The sequence below is a fragment of the Myotis yumanensis genome, unplaced genomic scaffold (assembly GCF_028538775.1).
Source record: "Myotis yumanensis isolate MYYU_CA2020_CCGP unplaced genomic scaffold, mMyoYum1.0.hap1 SCAF_14, whole genome shotgun sequence".
In the NCBI taxonomy this organism is placed as follows: Eukaryota; Metazoa; Chordata; class Mammalia; order Chiroptera; family Vespertilionidae; genus Myotis; species Myotis yumanensis.
Window position 1 is genome coordinate 7,796,092 of NW_027223765.1, and position 25,919 is coordinate 7,822,010.

General features: G+C 43.3%; 1 protein-coding gene across 1 annotated transcript in view; it reads right to left on the reverse strand.

The window, feature by feature from the left end:
- OXSR1 (oxidative stress responsive kinase 1) overlaps nucleotides 1–17,255 on the reverse strand; it is a 72,551-nt gene extending 55,296 nt beyond the window's left edge. Inside the window, exons 1-2 of the mRNA XM_070391600.1 lie at nucleotides 16,866–17,255; nucleotides 2,740–2,852 (exon numbers count right to left, since the gene is read on the reverse strand). Of these exons, the coding sequence (XP_070247701.1) occupies nucleotides 2,740–2,852; nucleotides 16,866–16,935 (183 nt within the window). The 5' untranslated portion in view covers nucleotides 16,936–17,255. The remainder of the gene's footprint in view (nucleotides 1–2,739; nucleotides 2,853–16,865) is intronic.
- Between the last annotated feature and the right edge of the window lie 8,664 nt (nucleotides 17,256–25,919).

Sequence of the window (25,919 nt, forward strand, 5' to 3'; positions counted from 1 at the left end):
CAGACAAGAAAACATTTTGACAAGAGAAAGGAGCAATATATTGCCTCCTCAGTAATAACTGTCACATACGCTGCACCCCTGCAGTCAGCACTCCCTGGAGAGCCCAGAGCGCCCTCTGCATTATAATGAAGTTTACTGTGAAATTACCACACCTTAGGTTTACTGTGTTGACCTAGTAGGTTTTTTTAAGGTAAACTGAAGGGCTTCATATGTCTCAGAGATGGAGCCCTTGGCACTCAGACCTCTGGCTCTGACACCATGAACGCCACAAATAAATCTGGCATTATTTATACTTCTCATGTGTCTGCAGGGTTTAGTGGGAGCTTACCTTTGTGCCCCTCCCCCACAAAAGTCAATTATCTTAATCTGGCTTTACTAAAAGTCACTTCCCCCAACCTTTACTTATTTGTCACATACATAAATACTACATTTGTAACATAGAGCTTACTGGAATATGTGGCCAAAATTTATGGAGATCTAACTGATGTTTTTTCCTTTAATTAGGCTATATCAAATTTCCTTTCTTCTAAAAGTAAGGCCCTATTGTAATAATACAAATATTACTTTTAAGAATGTCAAATTATATTTGAAAAGAGATGCTCTTTCTAATTTTGAACTAAGATTATAATCATTTTGTATTATATGAAGTAGAAAACAGACTTTAGTCAGAAAGACCTGATTTTTAATCCACACTGTCATTATCATATGATTTATTGCCTTGCAATAAAATGCAGCAACTACCCATCTCACAGAGGTGTTTATGAGGTAAAGTACACGTCAGTGCCTGCCAATGAAAAGATGTGTGCTATTACTTCCATGTGAACTTAGTCAAGTTATTTAAACTTTGAGCCTCAGTTTCTGTAATCATGAAGTAATGAATAAAACTTTCATTCATCTTTACATTATCTTTATGTATTATGTAAATTAACTGGCAAATGGTAGAAATTCATTTTGGGCTTCTCAAATTCCAGGCTTAATATATAAATTAAAAATACTGTTTTTCTTTAACAGAATTAGTTTACAATTTAGACTTCTTTTATGATCACTGTTGTTCAAATGTCCAAATGATGCTCTAAGGTGTTGCTGGATCTGTAAACCCAAGTTCATCAAAAAGGGTTTCAATCAGCATCTCCATCCAAGTGTGGGTTCTCCCACCAAAGACAGCTCTAGATGATGCCAGCAACCGAGTTCCTCAGCTTCTGTCATGCATTACCAACACCTGAAGAAACGCATTTGTCTCATCTTCTAAAAGTTCAACATAGAATTCTATTCCCTCTCTTCCTTTTATTTCAATTATTCCCTAATACTCTGCACTGACTACACCAGAAGTTAAATCTAATCTGGGACACTGGAAAAAAACTTCTGACTGTCAGATCATCCTAGTCCTAATCCTGCAAATTACTTAATAAAATAACAATATTAATTCATAATTGTATGGCAGTTTATAAAGTTTTCAAGTACTGTGTCACTTGATCTTCAGGAGAAACCTCATAAAGTCCATTTTAAGCCGAAGAAATCAAAAATTTAAAAAGGAATGATTTGAAAAGCTATCTTATTTCCCTTGCTGAAATACTTAAAACTACTACATTTACTACATACTTAAAACTACTCTGGGTGTCATGGTGCATAAAAGTACAAAACAATCCCTGTGTGGCTAGCTTTCAATGCCAGAGAACATCTCTTAAGGCTAGGGATCCTTGGGGCTCTCTTTCTTCTCCCTTTCCCTAGCCTTTACGGAAGCCAGTGTTGCCTGGGTCATTCTATCTCTCATCTCCCATCAATGGATATTCCATTTGACCCAGGAATCACAATTGCAAGATACTATTTTTAGGAAAGAGAGAAATAAGCCAGCATCCTTTATAACAATAAAAAAGAAGAAGCAAGGTAATGGTCCAATACCAGAGAATAGGGTAAAGTGTGGTCTACTTACTCAATGGGTTACTATACACATATTGAAAATTATATTAATTCATATTTATAGACACAAAAAATTGTGATAAATTTTTCAATAAAAAAGAACAAGTATATGACTCACATTATCATAAATATAAAGAGATGTTTAAATGTGCAGTCTGAAAGATTACATAGCAGTGTTAATTTCAGAATGAGAGGATTATCCTATTAATAAAAGCCTAATATGCTGTGTCCAGCCATCCGTTAAACCAATCAAAGCGTAATATGCTAATGATATGCTAAGGCCACTCAAACGCTCACTATGATGTGCACTGACCACCAGGGGGCATACAGTTGATCAGTTGACCAGTTGTGATGACATGCACTGACCAACAGGGGGTAGATGCTCCAACCGGTAGGTTAGCTTGCTGCTGGGGTCCGGCCTATCGGGACTGAGCAAGACGGGCCAGACATGCCCTGGAGCCCTCCCGTGGTCCCTCCCCGGTTAGCCAACCTCCTACATCCCTCCCCAGTCCCTCAGCCTGGCCTGTGTCCTCTCACAATTTGGGACCCCTCGGGGGATATCGAAGAGCTGGTTTCAGCCTGATCCTGCAGGCCAGGCCAAGGGACCCCACTGGTGCATAAATTCGTGCACCAGGCCTCTAGTATCTATATATTCTCTCTCTACTTACCTGAATTTTTATATGTTTTACAATAAATATTACTATTAATGAAAAAAATCACATACTTTTAAAAAAGGAATAAAAAAACTTCAAGTTATTTCCCATTCCAACATGAACGTACAAGAGTACACCTCTCCACTTAAGAAATATGAAACGTGCATACCAGGAGCTCATCCATGCTAGTTTGACATTTCTCAAGGTTTATCCGTTTGATTGCCACTTTCTCCTTTTTAGGGGCACAATATGCTGCTTGGACCACAGCCGTTGCTCCACTCCCTAAAGATAAATACATAAAAGAGTAAATGAATAGATGGGTAGATAAAAACATGACATTTCTAATTCCCACACAATTTAAATGAGAAGTTAACCCTTATCTTGTTCCTACACTCAATAGATGCAAAGAAACACTCTATACAGCTAGGTGTCTATAAAAGCAAAAGCCTCAGCCATTTCATAGAATTGCCAGTAAATACCAGTACCAAAAATAATAATAAAAAATTGCTAGGGTTCCAGTTGTAGAATTTGAAGGTATAGGCCCACATTTCTCTGATCCTTGCCTCTAAATACAACTAAATGCCCTGGAAATAACTCAACAATCATAAAGTGCCTATGAAATGTAGAAAGAAGATGAACTGGCTAAGGACCTCAGAGTGTGAGGAAAAGCACCACTGTGAGTTCACTGGGTTTTCCATTTATCGCCCAAATATCCATGAATGGGCTCCAGGACAGCCTGCAACCTGAAACCACCAATAGGGATAGACAGACAGACAGACAGACAAACAAACGAGAAGATCCTGCTTTCTGGCCAAAGGACTGTGAAAAGGGAAGCTAGGCAGAGACCCAGAGGGAGACAGATTCCCCCATCCCTACCCAGGACAGTGAGGGAGCCAACCTACCACAGCATCAGTCAGCAGCAGCAGGGTCCCCCAGACCCAGACAGCAGTAAGCCAGATCCACCACAGGGGTGCTAGGTCCCAGACCCACACCTGGGGCAACATCCAGCCAATCTGCCCTTAGCAGCAGCAGAACTGGGGACCCACACCCACCAGTCAGCCCACGTAACACGTGCAGAGATCAAACAGGAGTCCCTGAGGTGCCCGAGAATAAAGCAGAAGAGACTAGCACTACAAGAGCTCTGAAAACTTAATTATCACAGGAATGACACAACTCACAAAAGTAGGCCAGGGCCTACCACTAAACCTAAATAGAGTAGCTGCCTACTAAAACAGAAGATTAAAGAGAACCAAGAGTCTCCTAACATTAGTAGCCTGAACGTACGGAATACAATTAAAACATAAAAATAACATGTCATACCAAGGGAAAAAAAACCCCACACTTATATGAGAAAAGATATTCACACTGATGCCAACACCAAAATGAATCACATGTTGGAGAATTTTAAAGCAGCTTTTATAAAAATGCTTCAAGATTGGGGTGAGGGGCAGGTGCCGCCTAGAAGGGGTCAATGGGGGGAAAGGGGGGCATCTGTAATACTTTCAACAATAAAGATAAATTAAAACAAACAAAAAAGATAAAATATTCTGATATTAAACATCTTAACAGAAGGAAAAAAATGCCAATAGATCCTCAGGGAGTAGTGTGGATTAGATAATAATAAAAGATCTAAAGCCCATGTGGTAGATAGAATAATTCCCCTCTCCCCAAGATGTACATGTCCTAATCTTTGAAACCTGTGAATGTGACCTCACATGGCAAAAATTTTGCACATGTTATTAAGTGAAATTAAGGATGAGAAGATTGTCCTGGGGTCTTTATGAAAGGGAAGCAGCAGGGTTAGAAAAGGGTGTAATACCCTGAAAGCAGAGGTCAGGATGATAAGAGCTATGAGCCAAGGAGCAAGTACTGACACATGGATATATGTGGATATAGATAACTATATGGATAACCTTGAAAAAATGCTAGGAAAAATAAAAAAATCACAAAGACCCCATATTGTATGACTCCATTTATATGAAATGTCCAGAACAGGCAAACCTATAGAGACAGAGTATAAATTAATTGTTGCCAGTGGTGGGAGAAGAGCAGAACGGTCAGTTACGGCTTGGTGGTACAGGATTTCTTTCTGGTGTGATGAAAATACTCTGGCCTGGCCGCCGTGGCTCAGTGGTTGAGTGTCGACCTATGAACCAGGAGGTCAGGATTCAATTCCTGGTCAGGGCATTTGCCCTGTTTGCTGGCTCGATCCCCAATGTGGGGCCGGCAGTAGGCAGCCGATCAATGATTCTCTCTCATCATTGATGTTTCTCTCTCTCTGTCCCTCTCCCTTTCTCTCTGAAATCAATAAAAATATATAAATAAATAAAAGTAGCCCTAACCGGTTTGGCTCAGTGGATAGAGCATCAGCTTGCGGACTCAAGGGTCCCAGGTTCGATTCCGGTCAAGGGCATGTACCTTAGTTGCGGGCACATCCCCAGTAGGGAGTGTGCAGGAGGCAGCTAATCGATGTTTCTCTCACATGGATGTTTCTGACTCTCTATCCCTCCCCCTTCCTCTCTGTAAAAAATCAATAAAATATATTTTTAAAAAAATAAAAAATAAAAAATGTATGTTTAAAAAATAAATAAATAAATAAATAAATGTAAAGTTAAAAAAAAATAAAATAATCTGAATTAGACAGTGGTGATGGTTACAAATATTAAAATCCACTGAATTGTACCCTTTAAAAATGGTAAATTTTATTTCAATTTTAAAATGATAAAAGAACACTACAAACTACTTTAACTCATAATTCTACAACTTAGAAAAAAATGGACCAAGTCTTTGAAAACAACTAACCAAACTCAGCCAAGATAAAGTAAGTAACTTGACTAATCCTGTAACTATTTTTAAAAATCAAATTTGTAATATAAAAGTTCTATAAAAAAAACAAAAAACACACCCCACACCCTGGCTGGGTGGGCTCAGTTGATTGCAGCGACATCCCAAACACCAAAATGTTTCGGGTTCAATTCCCAGTCAGGGCACATGCCTAGGCTGCTAGTTTGATCTCCACTTGGGGCATACCTGAAGCAACTGATTGATGTATCTCTCTCTCTCTCTCTCTCTCTCTCTCTCTCTCTCTCTCCCTCTCCCCATCCTCTCTCTCTGAAAAAACAACAAAAAAATTATCAATGAACATTTCCTCAGCTGAGGATAAAAAAAAAAAAAAAAGAATCGCCATAGATGGTTTCAATGGAGAATCTTACCAAACGCTGAAAGAAGAATTAACAGCCATTTTACACAATGTTTCCCAGAAATGGAACAAAGATACTTCCCAATTCATTTTATGAAGCCAGAATTACCAAGACCAAAACCAGACAAAGACATCACAAGAATACACAAACCAGTATCTCTCGTGTACTTAGCTGCAAAATTCTTAAAAAATATTAGCAAATCAAATTCAGCAATAGATAATATACCACAACCAAGTGGTACGTATTCCAGATATGCAAGGCTGGTACAATATTTTTTTAAATCAAAATCAATGTAATACACTATACCAACAGGTTCAGGAAGAAAATCATATGATCATATAAATTGACACAAAAAAAACATTTTTTTTTAAATCCAACATTAGCCATGATAAAAAATTCTCAGCAAACTAATAGAGGAAAACTTCTTCAACTTCATAAAGAACATTTACCAAACAACAACAACAAAACCTTACAGCTAACAACATACTTAATGATGAAAAATTAAATGCTCTCCCTAAAAGACTAGGGGAAAGGCAAGGATGTCCATTCTCATCACTCTTATTTATCATAGTAATGGAAGTCCTAGCCACCACAATAAATCAAGAAATAAATAAAAGACAACCAGAAAAGAAAAAATAAAACTATCCCTATTTGTACATGACATGATTATTTATAAAGAAAATTCCAAGGAATCTACAAGAAAAGTACCTAGAACTAAAAAGAGAGTTTAGTAAGGTTACAAGACATAAGATCAACACACAAAAACCAATTCCGCTTCTATAAACTAACAACAAACAAGTGGAAACCAAAATTTTAAAACACAATAACATTAACAAGTAATCCCAAAAAATGAGTCTTTAGGTACAAATCAAAAAATATCTGAACAGAAAAAATATGCTTGATATTACAAAATTCCAATTAAATAGAGTAAAGAAGGACTAAATAATTTTAAAAACTCAACACAATAAAGATGTCAATACTCCCAAATTAACTACATATAGGTTTAATTCTATTTTATCAAAATCCTGGCAATGTATTTTGTACACATAGAAAAGCTTATTCTAAAATCTATATAATAAAAGCCTAAGTGACCATTAAGGCTGAACGACCAGAATGACCTGTCGCTATGATGCACACTGACCACCAGGGGGCAGACGCTCAATGCAGGAGCTGCCTTCTGGTGGTCAGTGCACTCCCACAGGAAGAGCACTGCTCAGCCAGAAGCCGGGCTCACAGCTGGCGAGTGCAGCGGTGGTGGCAGGAGCCTCTCCTGCCTACGCAGTAGTGCTAAGGAGCAGCGAGCAGGCAGGTGGTAAGGAGCTCGCTCCTGGACTGCGAGAGGGCACAGGCCGGGCTGAGAAACACACACACAAACACACACACACACACACACACACACACCCATCCACCCACCCACCCACCTGCCTCAGTGCATGAATTTCGTGCACTGGGCCTCTAGTGTATATATATAAAGGGAAGACTCTAGAATAGCCAACACAATAGTGAAAAATGTGAACAAAGTTAAGAGATTTATACTTCCAAATTTTAAGACTCATATTTAACAGTAATCAAGACCATGCAGTATTGGCACACACACACACACATCTCACACACACACACACACACACACAGAATAGAAAACCCATTCACACCAATGTGTCCCACTGATTTTGCCAAAGGTGCAAAAGCAATTCAATGGAGATGAGATAACCTATCAGAATGGCTGAAAAAAAAAATTTAATGAGAACACAAAATGCTGGTGAGGATATGGTGAAACTGGATCACTCATACACTAATTGACTGGTGAAATAGAAAAACTGGTACAGCCACTCTGGTAAACTGTTTCACCATTTCTTTTAAAACTAAAAATGGCCTTGTATAACTCAGCGTTTGTATGCTGGGTATTTATCCCAGAGAAATAAAAACGTATGTTTACACAGAAACTTATTTATGAATGTTCACAGCAGCTTTATTTATAACCAAAAGCTGTAAACTACCCAAAAACCTTCAACAGATGAATGGTTAAACAAATGCGGGTAAACCCATATGGAGGAATACTACTCAGCAATAAAAATAAACCACTGAAATGCACAAGTACTTAAAGGAATGTCAAGGACATTATGTTGAGTGAAAAAAAGCCAATCTCAAAAGTTACATATTTTATTACGCCATTTACGTAACACTGTTGAAATAGTAAACCTAACAGACATGGAGAATAGGTTAGTGGTTGCCAGGGTCAGAGGAAAAGGGGAATGAGGAGTGCTGCTAACGGGTATGGAGTTTCTTTCTGGAGCTACGAACATGTTCTGTAATTAGAGCGGTGATGGTTGCACAACTATGTGAATCTACTGGTGTCCGTATCTATGCATTTGTTTGTGTTTTTGGCTTAATACCTTCACCTTTTTCACTCAGTCCCACAGCCCCTCTCCCCTCTGACATCCGTCACACTGTTCTCTATCTATGAGTCCATTTCTATTTTGTTTTTGTTATTTTGTTCATTAGAACCCATATATAAGTGAAATCATATGGTGTTTGTCTTTCCCTGACTGTCTTATTTCAGTTAGCATAATACCTCCATTCCATCCGCTGTCGCAAAGGGCTACATTTCCTTCTTATTTACAGCCAAGTAATAGTCAATTAGGTAAATGTACCACAGCTCTTTTATCCACTCATCTGCTGATGGGCACTTGGGTTGCTTCCAGATCTTGGCTATTGTAAATAACATTGCAATGAACATAGGGATGCATATATTCTTTCGAATTAATGTTTCAGGCTTCTTTGGATATATTCCCAGAAGTGGAATCGCTGGGTCATGGGCAGTTCCATTTTTAATTTTTTTTAATAACTCCACACTGCTTTCCACAGTGGCTGCACCGAACAGGATTCGAGATAGGAATTTTCAAAATATTTCATCTCTTCTTTAAAGCAGGTCCCTTTGTGTGGAATTTTTCAAACTACAAGTCAACTTACTGGTTTCAACCATCATTTTTCTTAGAGTAAATAGAACCAAATAGAACACATCAGTATGCACTGCACAGAGTAAAAGAAAATGTATCTCTTAAAAGTGGTTTAGTCAAGGTGTGAAAGCTACTGCGCCAATGCCTTCTAATAAGCATCAGCCTGATGTGAAGATTATATAATGGCAAGTATAAATAAAACAATTCTAATAAACATCCTAATTCAAACTTTCACCATTTTACACTGTTGTGCATCTCAATGCACCATTTCCTTTCATCCCCACTTCTTACACTCTTCTGTCCTCTATAGTTAGTTAACTGCAGGATTAGCGTACATTATACAACAGAGTGGATTAATGCACAAAAATATGAATGAACTTTCTCCTGAAATCCTTCAAATTGGGTAACTTATATCTCTTGAGACAGAAAAGGAGATGCCCAAAAGCATGATGGGGACTAAAAACCTTTGAGTCTCCCTCCACTTTAGTACACCCAGGTATTTAAAAGAGAAAGTTAAAGCCCTAGCCGGTTTGGCTCAGTGGATAGAGCGCCAGCCTGTGGACTGAAGGGTCCTGGGTTCGATTCCGGTCAAAGGCACATGCCCGGGGTTGGGGCCTCGATCACCAGTAGGGGGCATGTGGAAGGCAGTGGATCAATGATTCTCATCATTGATGTTTCTATCTCTCTCTCTTCCTTCCTCTCTGGAATCAATAAAAATATATTTAAAAAAAAAATAAAAGAGAAAGTAAAAAAAAAAAAAAAAAAAAGGATATTATTCCTATCAAATGAACCAAATCATTTGAAGATATTTTCTCCCAAAATTTTAACCAGCCATTACTATATCAGATACACATTCTAAAGATTCCGTCTTTAAGTATTTTTTTAGTAAGGTTTTACATTTACTAAAGAGCTAGCCTAGACTGTTTATTATGAAAGATGACGAAAGCATTGTCACCTGAACCATGGAAAATATGGGAATTTACAATTTTGTAAACGCTTTTCTAAATAAGGCCTCTTGTCAGAGTCATGTTGAAAATTAAAGCTCCTAGAACTGGAGAGACAGCTGTGAGAACAGTCATCATAAAAGGCATGCTATTCTCTCCATACAGAGATGGAAATAAAGACACACTGCCATATGCTTGGAGTAAGTATTCAATCAGCCGGATGGTTTTGCAATGAATCATCCCTTTCTCTCCTGTTCACTCCTGTGATCTCCTCTCTCAATAGATGGTAACTCATCCTTCCAGATGCTCCAGCCAAAAACCTTCACATCGTCTCACATCCCATCCCACCACACATCTCTAATTTTGAAATATGTCCTATCTGACTGCTTCTCACCCCCGCTACGACTGCGTCTCTCCCCTGGGTAACCTCTCCTTCCACCTTGAACCCTTACAAAACCATTCTCCACCTAGCAGCCCAAGTTGTCCTGATCTATTTAAAACTCGCCTCTATCCCTGGCAGCCCCCCACCCCTTTCCCTGCTTTATCTGTCCTTCACCACTAGATTATAAACTCCAAAACGCAGGGATTTCTCTCTGTTTTACTGCTTATCTCTAGCATCCAGAACAGTGCCTGGCCCATAAGGACTTCATTATTTGTTGAACAAATTAATCAATCAAGTAGTGGCATATGTTTTCAAGAAAAAAATAATGACCTGCTTGGGGCAGAACAAACACAAAAGCAGCCCCGTGTTACGGGCCTTTCCTCGCGATTGCCGTGCGTCCTAACATTATTGAACACTTGCTCAGTGTGCCAAGTACTGTCCTGAGCACTTTCTTTACTCGTGCTGCTGTTTTCATCTAATCCTCAGAATAATCTCGTGAGTTAGGTATTATTGATCTTACAAAGCAGTGTAAGAACAGCAATGTAAGCAAGTGTAAGACTTAGGTCATAAATTAGTAAGAGGCAGGGTAGCACCTAGAAACCAGAACTACATGATGTTTCAGCACCATGCTCTTAACTGGTAGGCAGCTGCCCCTTTAGGTTAAAGCTAACATTTATTAACTGAATACTATGTGTCAGGTTAAATTATTTACTTGAAATGTCTTCTTTAACTGTTTTAATTTTTTCAAAAAACCGAGGCCCACGTTTTTAGTTGCCTATCCAACAATTTCCCCTTATTTTTTAACAACAAAACTTTCACCTAAATTTGTGCCCAGCTAAAAGCTTCATTTCACAGCCCCCCCTTGCAAATGGCCCAATTACACAGTTTTGGCCAATAAAAGAAATGGAAGCCACCGAGTAAAGCTTCCAGGAAAGAAAGTCCTATGAAAGGGTGCCAACTAAGTTGTCACGTGCCTTTGTCCTTTTGCCATATTCTTCCAGCCCGAACACAGGCTCGAGGCTATATAGGTGGAACAATTATCTCGAGAATGAGAGTCATGTGCTGAGTGGAGCGGAGTGAAAACTAGGAGCCTGGGTGTCGGATGGCACCTAGCTGCCACTCCAGTTTTCTTGTTATGTGTAATGGGGGGAAAGTATTTTATTAAGCTACTATTATTTATTTTCCATTACATGTAGCCAAATGCAATCCCTGTTTGATACAAGCCTATGAGGCTGTTGGCACAAAGCTGGCCTTATTAAAAATGTTGCCATAATTAAGTCTCCCAATCATGGGAAAAAAATACACTAACCATTGCTTAAGCATCACTGTTGATAGAGCAAATGTCTTTCGCACTTATGCAGGGGGCTAGAGTGGGATCCTGAAATCTGCATTTGGAAATCACTATGTTAGACATCAAAATGTGTGGCTACTGAACACCTGATCAGAATTCTAACACAATAATAGGGGGTTAGAAAGGATCTCAAAAACAATGAAAAGATGGATGATTTATAGAGAGACCAATACTAACATTTGTTACAAGTAAATATACTTAAAGAAATTCAAATCTTATAAAAAATGTTTAAGATAATAAAATGCTTTAAAAGGAAGTCCTTTGAATTCTGAATCTGTATGTTTTTATTTTGTTTAAATTAAGAAATTTTCTTTTCTCTATAGGATTTTGCCAGAAAAGGAGAGAACAAAACAAAAATATTAAGAAATATTAACCCCACAAATATAGTACTAAGCAGCACACATGAAAAAAAATTACAGTTCAAATAAATATAATGTGCTTTGGTCGGAAAGACATCATTATACCATCTATAACTATAAAAAGCTAATATGCAAAGTGTCCCCACGGGAGTTCAACTGGGAGACCAGTTCTATCGCTCACTATGATGTGCGCTGAGCACCAGGAGGAGATGCAGAATGAAGGGAGGCCCCGGCCGGCAGCCGGAAGGCCCCATGGCCAGGCCTAGAGAGCCTACCTGCACACAAATTTCATGCACCGGGCCTCTAGTTTCCTTATAATACAATCCCTTGAAAATAAAAAATTCAAATTAACCTCCCCCTCCCCAAGCTTTATCTTTTCTGGACTCCAAGCATTTGTTTCCTGAAAATAACTGAGTGCAATCTGAAAACAACAAAGAATTTATTTTGAAGACCACAGCTTATTACAAAATCCTGTATTCCAAACATTTCAGTACAGAAGAAACATTAGAATAAGAACACACTGCTTTATTGAGCCTTGCTACTTGTACCAGTACTAGGCTGTAGTTGGAGGAAAATCTTTTTTTTCCTCTCTGTTGGGAAGATGGGTGAGAGTGTGTGAGGAGTGGAGTGGCAGGAACTTACTAATGAGAGGGAGAACATTCTAAGAATAGTATATACAAAAGAGAACAAATCCTACTACATCAGAAAGGGTTATCAACAAAATATCTGCTCCTGCCAGATGTTTTCATTGTAAGCCTATTCCTTTAATCTGTCAGACGCTGACCATCACCTTCCAGTTTATATCCAAAAACTAATCAAATACAGATGCAGGAACAAGGACCCTGAAATAGGAAAAGGAGAGCTGGACACCAGTACTGCCTTTGCCATTAATTAGCTCTATGACTCCACACAAGTCATTTTGCCTTTCTATGTCTCAGTGTTTTCATCTGTAAAACAAAATGGTTCACCTTACCTCACACCATACAGACAAATTAACTCAAATGTATCAGAGTCCTAAATCATATAATATGTGATTCTTTGTGTTTGGTTTATTTGGCATATTTTTTTGAGGTTCATTCATGTTGTAGCCTGTTGCATATATTATATTCCCTTTTTTTCAGACACCACTTTATGAACATCGGGTTTCTGCTTTTTTTTTTTTAATGGGTTTTTTTATTGTTTTTATAAAATATATTTTATTGATTTTTTACAGAGAGGAAAGGAGAGGGATAGAGAATTAGAAACATGGATGAGAGAGAAACATCGATCAGCTGCCTCCTGCACACCCCCGACTGGGGATGTGCCTGCAACCAAGGTACATGCCCTTGACTGGAATTGAACCTGGGACCCTTGAGTCCACAGGCCAATACTCTATCCACTGAGCCAAACCAGTTAGGGCTGTTTTTTATGTTTTGATGTTGGATAAGTAAAGATTTCTTAGCTACAACACCAAAAAAGCACAATCAATAAAAGAAAAAAGTGATAAATTAAACTTGTATCAAAATTCAAAACTTTTGTATTTTTTAAATGTTTTTATTGATTGGAGAGAGAGAGAGAGACAAACATCGATGTAAGAGAGAAACAGCAATTGGTTGCCTCCCACACATACCCTGACTGGGTACCGAACCTATAACTCAGGCATGTGACCTAACCAGGAATGAACTGTGACCTCCTGGTTCATAGGTCCTCTCATCCACTGAACAATACTGGCTGGGCAACTTTTGTATTTTAAAAGACGCCATTAAGAAACTGAAAAGAGCCCTGACTGGTTTGGCTCAGTGGACAGAGCATCGGCCTGCGGACTGAAAGGTCCCAGGTTCGATTCCGGTCAAGGGCATGTACCTTGGTTGCGGGCACATCCCCAGTAGGAGGTGTGCAGAAGGCAGCTGATTGATGTTTCTAACTCTCTATCCCTCTCCCTTCCTCTTTGTAAAAAATCAATAAAATATATTTTTAAAAAACATCAACTATTTTAAAAAAAAGAAACTGAAAAGACACATATGTAATGCTTTAAACAATAAAATTTTAAAATTAAAAATAAAATAAGTACTCTAAAAAAAAAAAAAGAAAGAAAGAAACTGAAAAGACAAGGTACAGACTGGGAGAAAATATTTGAAATCATGTATCAGTTTACGAAGTCCTCAAATCCAGAATGAATACACACACAAACCCCTATAGCTCAATAAGAACACAACCCAAAGCACAACCCGAAAAGACAAAAGATTTGAATAGAGATTTCAGCAAAGAAGATACATGGAAAGCTAATAAACAAGCACATGAAAAGATGCTCAACATCATCAGTCACCAGGGAAATGCAAAAAAACCACAATGAGATTCTACTTCACACCCATTAGAATGGCTACAACCACAATGACAGACAACAAATGCTGGCAAGGGTACAGAGAAATAGGAGCCTTCGTACATCACTAATGGGAATGTAAAATGGTACAGTCACTTCACCTTCTGATGCAGCAATTCCACTCAAGAAAAATGAAATATGTTCACATGAAGTGCTCACAGCCAAAAAACAGAGGCCCAATGTCCAGCAAGTGGTATCCAAAAAAAGGGGGGAGGGGAGGGGCATAATATATACTATAAGCTATAACATGAATGAACCTCAAAAAAAATTATGTCAAATAAAAGAAACCAAACACAAAGAATCACATATTATATGATTATTTTTACATGGAAATCCAGAAAAGGCAAATATGGAGAGACAGAAGTAGATCTGTGGTTGCCTGAAGCAGGGGGTGGGAACAGGGAGTGACTACAAATGGACATGAGGCATCTTTTTGGAATGATGAAAATGTTCTAAAACTGGATTGTAGTGATGATTGAACAACTCTGTAAATTTACTAAAAACCTATAGAACAATACAGTTAAAACCGGTGGATTTTATGGTATATAACTTATACCTCCATAAAATTGTTTTCAACAATTAAAAATACTATGCTAAATGAAAGAAGCCAAACACAAAAGACCACATGTTATATGATCCCATTTACATGAAACGTCCAAAAAAGGCAAATCTATAGAGACAGAAAGTGGATTTGTGGTTGCCTGGGGCTGGGAGTGGGAACAGCGATGAACTGTAACAGGCACAAGGGATCTCAATGAGGTGATGAAAACATTCTAAAACTGGATTATGCTGATTGGTACACAACACAGTAAATTTACTAAAAATCACTGAACTTCATGCTTACAAATGGGTGAATTTTATGGTATTAAATTATACCTCCATAAAGTTATTTTAAAAAAATAAGGTGGTCAAATCTTAACATTGGCATTCTCAACCTTTTATCCCTGGACTACTCTGAATGAGAACAAGACTAACTCTACCCCAGAGGACTGAGACTCCCCTGTCTCCACTCCCGGACACCCTACTGGTCCCCAAATTTCTACTCTGATGCCACCTTAATAGCAAAGGCATTAAGAATGACCATAAGCATCCTCTTCCCCCTAAAAAGATGTCCACCCAAAAGGAAAGCAAAAACTCCTCTTCTAAAACCACCACAGGGACGCTTTTCTTGGTTTCAGACACTGCTTTGGGATCTCCCCCTTAGTCCCTTCCTTCGGCATGAAACTCTGAGGGGCCCGGAGCAATCTCTGGAGGCAGAGCCCTGGCTAGCAGCTGTGCTGCTGCACCAACCCGCACATGTCAAGACACAGCACGTAAGGAGCACACAGGCCCATGAAGAGGCTTAAGGGAGAAGATATGATGTCTTTCCGACAAAACTGAGCCCAGATTTGTTTTGAAACAAGAGGCAAGCGGAAAAGAGAAACATGACCGAGTTTCTCTAAAACGCAGATCCAGTACAATAAACACTCACACCCCCGTGACAGCTAGTGAGCGTCCAGCCCGTCTCTGCGATAGAACGAATTTTAGGACAGGATGCTGATAAAGCAAAGGAGACAACCTCCTTCCTTCAACAAACGGGGGTCTGCCCGTGTCCGCTGGACGGGGCTTCTGTTTAAGGACACCCACCCCTTTTTTTCATCTCTAAAGTCACAGGAGTATTGTTTTCCAACAAACACCTCCCCCATCATCCCCCATCACACGTGCCTCTCGGAGAATGACAATCTCCGCGCAAGTTCTGTGCTCTGCCAACGGGTATTCCTGGACCCCTTTCAAATCCACTCCACACACAGCAGCCAGGCCCACTCGATGCCATGTCCCCGCCTGAAGCTCTCCAGTAACACTTCAAATTCCAAAATCCTTACCAGGGCGGCGAAGGTCCCCGAGGTCCCGCCTCTCCCTTTCCTTTCTTTCTGCCCCTCGGCTCCTGACACACATCAAGCTGGCCCCCTCCTCGGAACCTCTGCCGTTTCTCCTCCCTCGGCAGGGACCATCTCCCCTAGGCTCTTCCAGCCTCCTCCTCATCCTTCCGTGCTCAGCTTCAACGCCGCAGAAAAGGACTTTTTTTCCTTGAAATCGCCCTCAGGAGGTCTCCAGGTCACTCCTTATCAGAACATCTCATTTCCCAGCACTTGCCAAAAGCCTGTAATTGTTTTCATTTGTCTACTTATTTCACGTCTGTCTCCCCGGACAGAGAGTCGATCCCGCGCGGTAGGAAGTTGTGTCCACGTTGCTCAGAACGGTACCTGCAGCTTCCTCTCGAGGGGATCCCCACCCAGCTCCACCCCAGGGATGCCCGGCATTTCGGGGGCATTTCCCCCGAGGCCGGAATGAACTAAAGCACCCGATCCCACAATCCCCCACGGAGGTAGGTGGCTGTGTCTCGACTCCAACACCCCATTTCTTTGCGCAGCCTTGACAAGCCTGCACTTTTCTTCCTCCCCAGGAGACATCTGTCGCTCAGGTTCAAACATCTATCACTGCGTCCGTCTATGCGGAGCCCCTCCAACCCCGCCCCACCCCGCCCCACGAGCGCGTCACTCAATATCCCCTCCCGCGCGGCACAAACCCGGAGCCTCACCCGCGCGCCCCACCAACCCGGGGGCCCCACGAGCGCCCATTCATATCTGTGCGTCCTGCGCTGCCGAGCTCCCGCTAGTGCCCAGGATCCCGCGGGTCTCCACGATCCCGCGTGTCACCCGCTGCCCAGAGCGGTGCCTCCCCACTCAGGGGCGCCAGCTCTCACCGATCACCTCCTGCAGCTCGTAATCGTCCCTGTTGATGGACCAGGGCAGGGCGCTCGAGTCCTCGGACATGACGGCAGCTGAGCTCTCGGTCCTCCCTCCAACTCGCTGACCTCTCTCCTTTCCTCGCCGCGCCTCTCCCCACCCCCAACCGCTGCCGCCGCGACCCCACCAATCTCCTCGAGAACAACCAGGTCCGCAGGGCGCCTGGGTGCGGGGTCACCGCGCGGCGGAGCGGCGGGGGCTCGAAGCTCCGGCGGATCTCGCCTCCTGCTCCTCTGCGTCCGGCACTCCCCGGCCCGGTCCAAGTCCCGTCCTGGGCCTCCGCTGCAGCAGCTACTGGAGCTTCGCCTGGGCCCGGCCCCTCTGTCCCGCCCTCCACCCCGGCCCCACGCACGGGCCAAACTTTCCCTTCACCTGCCGACACGCAGCGCGCTGACGTCACCGCGCCGGTCACGCCCCGCCTCGGCCCCGCCCCCTTCCGCCATATCAAGTGCGGCTGAATTAGCAGGGAGCAAGCAAGAAGCCCGGGAAGGTGCAAGTTGACAGTGAAAAGGCAGGGGTGCTTAGGCGGGAGTCCAGCGAGGACATCGGAGAGCCAGAGAAGGCCCTCAAGTAGCACAGACGAGGTGGCCACACTAAGCATGGCGGCCAAAGGCGGCCAAAGGGAGGGGCGGAGCCACTTCTGGCGGCGGGGGGCACGTTGCCGTCTCCGTGGTGGCTATCATTGGTTTGTTTGAGAAGGAATCAGAAAGGCGATAGGCGTGTGTGGACATCAGTCATATGCTAGTCCCGCCCCCGTGCCCTCAGCGCGCTTCTATGCGCCAGGGGCCCCAGTCCCTCGAGATCGCTAGTACGTACTCCGCTCGCGGCCCGTCTCCGAGCGACGTCACGGCGTCACCGTCACACCCTCGAGACGTGCAAACGGTTCCGCTGGGTGTGGAGAAGCCCGAGGGAGCAGCAGGGTGGGGTGGCCTCGGGCGCTGGAAGACCGCCAACTAGGATAAAGGCCCGGGCCACGTACGGAGTGGAACTGGAAGCTTGTCCCATGACGACACTTTTTTCCAGGAGGGAAGTTCTCTCCGCGTTAACCCATCGCGGTTCTCTCGGCCACCTAATTGGGCCGGGAGCGAGTTCTCTCCATTCTCAGCTTTGGGTCTGGAGTTCAAAAAAGCATCTGACTTGGGGGGCTTCTGAAAGTTGGGGTTCCCCCCCACCCCTTAAGCTTCCTGGGCCATGAAACAAGTGAGATTTGGCCCGTTTTTCCAGGGCTTTGCCTTTGGTGTGACCTCATTGAACTTGTTTTCTCGGGTTGACCGCTTAGGCCATTGGGGAAATTCACAAGGTGAAAATTAAACGCGCTTGGTAAAATGGAAAAGAAGGTATCAACCCCAGGCTGGCGTGGACCTCCGAACCAGGAGCTCACGGTTCGATTCCCGGCCAGGACACCTGCCCGGGTTGCGGGCTGGATCCCGTGTGGGGCGTGCTGGACGCAGCCGATCAATGATTTCTCATTATTGATATTTCTCTCTCTCCCTCCCTCTCCCTTCCTCTCTGAAGTCAATAAAAACCTATTTTCAAAGGTATCAACATGGATTGGGCTCGGTGCAAAACTGTTCTCAGCGGAACACGTTTCAGACCAATTGTCCCTAGGGAAGCCCTGCGCCGGGTCTGGGGTCTGCGGGGGCAGGCAGGTCGCTGACTCAAAACCAAACCATCGCTAGGAACTGTGGGAACGGAGCTGGTAGCAGGTTTCTGATTGGTTGGTGTAACCGGAGAACGACTTATGGAGGTGGTGGCATTTGCACCAGACCCTGCAGAGATAACACGATTCCAACAGGTGGAAAATGAGAGTTTAGAAGATTGCAGTTCCGGGGAAGGTGCCCGAGTTGCCAGGTCTGAAAGCACAGCAGAAGCCTGGCTGTAGAAACAGGTGTCAGCCATTGCTTACCGACACCTTTTCTACTGTCATGCGTTAGGGAGTTTGGAGAAAAACGTGGAAGGAGCCAGCCACACACACAGAATTTTAAACAGGGTATAAAGGGGTTTTAGACACTTCAAAGTTATTAATAATCTCATTCTAGTTAGGCTGCTGATCCTTATATATGGCTCCCTCAGTAATCTTTCGGGACAGGGGGGAAAGAGAAGCTAGGGTGGTTGTGGAACCCTGGTCCTAATATTAAAATACCTCCAAATCTTGCCCTGGCCAGTCGCTCATGTTTAGAGCATCGGCCGGTGCACCAAAGGGTCGCAGGTTTGATTCCAGGTCAAGGGCACATATCTTGGTTGTAGGCACAGTAGAGGCACGTGTGGGAGGCAACCAATCTGTGTGTCTCTCTCACATTGATCTCTCTCACACTGATCTCTCTCTCTCTCTCTCTCTCTCTCTCTCTCTCTCCCCACACCACCCTCCACCGTCCAACCCCCTCTCTTCCACTCTATATACAAGCAATGAAAAAATATCCCTGGGTGAGAATTTAAAAAAACAAACACCACCAAATCTTATCTAGGTTTCTTCAGAGTAGGTTTATTTTCCTTGGGAGAGAGACCTTGTTTTTCCACATTTTCAAAGGAGTCCTTGTCTTCTTTGGGGTTCCTCCCAAAATCCGGCTCGGAACCAGGACTGAGATACCAATAATGGATCTAGGAGGTGACTCCCAGAGGCACTCGGAAGGAGTGAGACGGGAGAGGAAGGAGTGTCCTTAAAGGGCACATTGGTGAGGGCTTATCGGGTGGGCTCAGCCCTGCTGGGAACTGTCTGAGAAACTGAACACACGTCAGAACTGCCCACTGACAGGCAAGAAAGCTGAGGCACTTGCCCACCAACTCCTCTCCCTCTTTAGCGTGTTCATGCTCCTGCACCTCTGCCCCGCTTCCAGCTGGGGAAAGCACACTGCTGAGTCAGAGAAGGCACTTAGGCAAGAGCCATAGGCAGCCCTCCTCACGTACCAGAACACTCTGAAAGCAAACTTCAGAACAGGAGGCCCAAGGACATGAGCAACAAAGACAGCGTCTACTACAATGTGTAAACCAGGAGAGAGTATAGTCATGTTTCCCTTTGTTGCCTTTAAACAACTTACCTGTGCTGTGCTTTGCTTTTGGCACCTGGCAGGGGAGGGGTGTGGGGAGGGGTGGGGGGGAGAAAGGACTGATTTCAAGACTAGTGAGGCCTTGAAGTGGTAATTACAGTTGTAATCATTCAAGTTTTATAGGCTCCATCAATGAAAGTTTTGAAGTCTGGAAATTAATATGCACCCCATGAGAAACCTGCATATAAAGAAAAGCAAAATGCGGTGTCTCTGTCATAAGCTGATTTTCTCAGCAGTTCCGTGTCAGTGCCAGAACCACTGTAGACTGCTAGAATCTGATCCCCCCATCTATCCCTTATCACGTGTCACATGGACTGTAATGTCATCTCTTGTCATGACGACACCCATGCCTCACCTAGGTGTGCTTCCTGCCTTGTGCCAGGCACATATGATTAAAGAGATGGAGTGTGAAAGTAGAGGTGATGTGAACAAGCTAGGAGTCTGGGGGCCTGGTGAAAAGCTGATACCTTGAGGCCCAGGAAATGAATGTCCCAAGTGACAGATGCTCAGAGCCTATAAGAAACAGGTGGGTGCACAGGTTATTGTAGGAAAGTGCAGAAAATAGAGTCCCGGCAGCAAGCTGTTTTGAACCAGAGAGTAGCTTCAGGTTCACCAAGCCTGGCACCAGGCCAACTTGATGAGCTCAAGCTAAGTGAGCAAGCAATTAAGGTAAACAAGCCAGTTGTAGATGAATTAGATTTTCTGCATTATTTGGCTACCATAACAAATTACCATAGACTGGGTGGCTTAAACTACAATCGTTTTTTTTCTCACAGTTCTGGAGTCTGGGAAGTCTAAATATCTAGCTGCTGGCAGATCTGGCTTATAGACAGTTGTTTTCTCATTACATTCTCATATGGCAGAGGGCTGGAGTAGGCTCTGTGTTTCTGCATATAAGGGCACTAATCCCATTCATGAGGGCTCCACCCTTATGACCTAATTACCTCCCAAAGCCCCATCTACCAATATCACATTGGGGGATGAGGGTTAGAATTTCAATACGTGAATTTGTGGGGGACACAAACATCTATATATATAAAAGGCTAATATGCAGAGTGTCCCCTCAGGGGGTCGACCGGGAGACCAAGAATTTGATCACTCGCTATTATGTGCACTGACCACCAGGGGGTGGCGCAGAATACAGGAAGGCCCCGGCTGGCAGCCAGAAGGCCCCGGTCGGCCCTGATTGCCAGCCAGGCCTGGGAACCCTATCCGTGCACAACTTTCGTGCACAGGGCCTCAAGTTAGTCTATAACATACATATATGTAAATTTGTAAAACAGGTCTGGGAGACCCACAGAAGTGTAGTACACATTTGCTTTATGTGTATTGTTTGAACTATAAGGAGAAAGTATTCCAATACTGTATAACACTAACAATGTGAATTCTTTAAAGCAATTCAATAAGATCAATTCCATAAAAATATTTTGGGGGCCCATCAACATAAACTCCAGCTACATTAATAAAGAAATGCAAATTCAAACTAAAATGCAATCCCATTTTACTCTCACCAGATAGAGCAAAATGCAAAAGCCAGAGAATACTAAGTGTTGGCCAAGATGAAGAACAACAAAAACTGAGGTCCTCTAGTTGGAATGTCAGTTGATGAAACCTCCTTGGAAAGCATGTTGGTATTACCTAGAAAACAGGACCTGTGCTTCCCCCATAGCCCGGCTCTTCCACTCCTTCATATACTAGTATGCCCTAAACAAACTCTTGTTCATATATTCCACGTAATATATACAAGAATACCTATATCAGCATGTTCTGTGATAGCTAAATAAAGGAAATCACCCAAACAGAATGTAAAAATATTCATACAATGGATATAAACAACAGTGGAAATGTATTTACTATAATTGCATTAAAAAACTCAGCTGAACCTCAAAACAATGCCAGTCAAACCAAAGTAACAGAATGCATACAGTATGATTGCATTCACAAAAAGGTCAAAAATAGTCACACTTGAACTTCTCTGTTTTAAAAACTTAAAAAGAGCAAGGAAACAAAGACATTTAGTTTGGCAGTTAGCTCTAGGGGAAAGGAAAGGGACGCAACGAGGGCAGGACACAACGAAGACTTACAAGACTCAGGTACTATTCTAGTTTTTAACCTGATGATGGGTACATAAGTGCTCAACTATTCATATACGTGCTCTGTTAAAGTATATTTCATAACTTAAATTGTGGTTTCTCCTGTCTCGGGCAATAAATGCGGTTTTTACTTCCCTTCTTTCAAACTGAGGGGACGCCAACCCTCTCGTCCACCTGCTTTCACTGGGCCTCCCCTCGCCCCACTGTTCAGGCCCTTGCTCCTTCCAGGAATCCTCTTCTCTTCCGCTGCACCTGCCCACGTCTCACTGGCTCCGCCCGGCTGGGTTCAGCTGATGGGTCACCCGCCCCTCCCCCTCCTCCGAAGGCTTTTTCTGAGATTGCTCCAGCCCCGAGGGAAGTCATGTACCCTTACCGCCTCATTTCGGGCACGTAGCCTTATCTGCCATGTACCCACAGTCTTCTCTTTCTGTGCATATTCTGCATTTCAAATTAGGTTGTGGGTCACCCATGAGGCAGCGGGGGGGGGGGGGGGGGGGGGTACGGGGATACCCTATCGCTAGAAAGGGAGTAAAGGGTTTTTGTGGAGTTTGGGTTTGGTATTTTTCTGCCCAACATAAACCTTGCCAGCATGATGACGGTCAAAAATTTATGAGGAGCTACATTTCTCTACTTTTTAGGAAAAGTTGCAAAAATGTATACACCATTTAATTCTCAACCTTTTAAAAAATATATATTTTATTGATATTTTACAGAGAGGCAGGGAGAGGGATAGAGAGTTAGAAACGTCAATGAGAGAGAAACATCGATCAGCTGCCTCCTGCACACCCCCAACCGGGGATGTACCTGCAACCAAGGTACATGCTCTTGACCAGAATCGAACCTGGTACCCTTGAGTCTGTAGGCTGACGCTCTATCCACTGAGCCAAACCGCTTAGGCTTAATTCTCAGCCTTAGGCAGGAGTGTCAGAGTCTCTGAGGCAGGGGTGTAATTTATAAAAACACTCAAAGACAACAGCTATCTCACTAGTACACTCAGGAACTAAAAATTCCTATTTATCTTCTGATAACTTGGTATCCCTCACTCTCTAAACTCACTCTGAACTGAATCAATTTGGACAGCGTGGAATTTAATACCTAGTTTCATAATGTAGATTCAGATTAAAAGCCCAATAAAATCTTCATAGTAGATATAAGTGCCTGTAGTGGGCCAGGCAATATGCTAATATCAATACCTCAGGTAGCACTGGCTGGTGTTGTTCAGTGGTCAGAGTGTTGGTCCACTCACTCAAGGGTCTCGGGGTTCAATTTCTGGTCAAGGGCATATACCTGGGTTTCAGACTCGTTCTCCGGCCCCAGTTGGGGTGCGTGTAGGAGGCAGCCAATCCATGTGTCTCTCTCTCATCAATATATCTCTCTCTTCCCTCTCTCTCTCCCACCCGCCTTCCTTCCACTCTCTCTAAAAATTCCATTGAAAAACTATCTTCCGGTGAAGATTAACACCAACAAAACAAAACAAAATCCTCATGGAGTCAGTGAAATAGCCTCGTGAGATTTTTATGCCAGTTTTACAGATGAGGAAACAAATTCGAAAGGTTAAGAAACTTGCCTCAAAAAAAAACAAGATGCCCTGGTCAGGTGGCTCAGTTGGCTGGAGTGTCATCCCATACACCAAAAGGTAGCAGGTTCGATTCCCAGTCAGGGCACATACCCAGGTCACGCGTTTGATCCCTGCTCAGGGTTTGTGTGGGAGGCAACCAATCAATATTTCTCTCTCACATTGCTATTACTCTCTCTCCCTTTCTCTCTCTCAAATCAACTTAAGAGAGAGAGAGACACTTGCCTCCAGAAATTCCTGGAAATGCTTAGCACAGTACCTGGCTTGTGGTAAGTGTTCAGTAACTGACAGCTGTTATTTATTAGTTGGTGGAACAGAGCATTCCTAAAGCATTATGGGAATGGAGGCTGAGCAGCAGCGCCTGACGTGTGTCTGACTCAGGTCCGCTTATTCAGGAAAAGCAGGTTTCAGCCACCACCTGCATGATGCCGTTCACATCATCCCGCTGCTGACTCACTGCTGCTCGTAGCACTACCTCATGTCTTACTGCAAAAGCTGATGAAGGAAACTAAGGCTTTCCCTTTGATTCTCAGCGGAGTGTGAAGCCTCGTTTGCCTTTAGCACCCAACGTGATCAAGTGAATTTGGGTTTCGGGTCTACCAAAACTAGAGAGGCCCTTGACTGCCTGGGCATTGAGTTGGAAATTTCAGGACAATCAAATGCCCTACGAAATGCAGTGCACAGACATTTGTGAACGATTCTCCACGTGCACAGCTGTGAGCAGTCTGTCTCTAGACCAGCCGTGGGCAAACTACGGCCCTCGGGCCGCATCCGGCCAGTTTGAAATGAATAAAACTAAAAAAAAAAAAAAGACCGTACCCTTTTATGTAATGATGTTTACTTTGAATTTATATTAGTTCACACAAACACTCCATCCATGCTTTTGTTCCGGCCTCCGGTCCAGTTTAAGAACCCATTGTGGCCCTCGAGTCAAAAAGTTTGGCCACCCCTGGGCTAAGGGGAGACTGTTTCCACAGGGACCCGGGCTCCAGAATCGGTGTTACTTCCCGGGTGCGTAGCAGAGGGAGAGCTCTCTGTGGCCTCACAGCAGAGTCTACGCTGTGGCCACCCCACCCAGCAGACAGAGAAGGTGTTGCTCTACTCTTCTCACATTCTTCTGGCTCAGTCTTTTGGGAGTAACTTTGTCTTTGGGTAAATGCTAACCCAAAACACCCCTCATCTTCCCATGCCTCCTCCCGCAGAGCATCTAGTTGGACATGAGGATAACAAATTCCACATTAACTCCTTTCATAGAATCACGTAAAAGAATCCTACAGAATGCCCTGCCCAAGAATTTAACCCACCCAAATCCCAGAGAGGAAAAGAATTGGGAAGATGTGGCATCATTGTGGTAGCTACTAAAGAAGAGTGCTCTACTGGGTCTTCTCATGCACCCACTAGGCCTGGGCCACAGCCTGAAAGCAGGAAACGATGAGGAACTAATTGCCTATTGCACAAGCACCGAGTCAGTCTTCAGGAAGTAAAGCTGTGCAGATTATGTTGCAGCTGGAAAACAACAACAACAAACCTTTGTTTTCTGAGTGTGCAGGTGGGTAATTTCACCCGTTAACGTGCGTGCATAGGGTGTGTACAATGTGTTAACCAGGCCCAAAGGATAGCAAATTTGGAAGGAGGCAGGTAGGAAGGAGTGCCAAGGACCTCTCCTCCCCATCTTCCCCACACATCCTAATCTTGAAGGGGGAAAGCTACAGAATATCCAAGACAGAGATGGAAGCTATGAAGACCCAAAGACATCAGAGCTTGTGGGATGCTTCCCCAGGATGGCTTGGGGGCGGCTGAAAGTCGCTGGGAGAAGACTTGCACTTGGCTTTCCATCATGTCCAACATACTGTAGGAACAATCATGTAGAAATGGAGGGCCAGGGGTCCTCAAACTTTTTATTTTTTTAGATATATTTTATTGATTTTTTTTACAGAGAGGAAGGGAGAGGGATAGAGAGTTAGAAACTTCGATGAGAGAGAAACATCGATCAGCTGCCTCCTGCACACCCCCTACTGGGGATGTGCCCGCAACCAAGGTACATGCCCTTGACCGGAATCGAACCTGGGACCCTTGAGTCCACAGGCTGACGCTCTATCCACTGAGCCAAACCGGTTAGGGCTCTCAAACTTTTTAAACAGGGGGCCAGTTCACTGTCCCTCAGACCGTTGGAGGGCCGGACTATAGTTTAAAAAAAAACTATGAACAAATTCCTATGCACACTGCACATATCTTATTTTGAAGTAAAAAAAAACAAAACGGGAACAAATACAATATTTGTATTTGCATGTGGCCCGC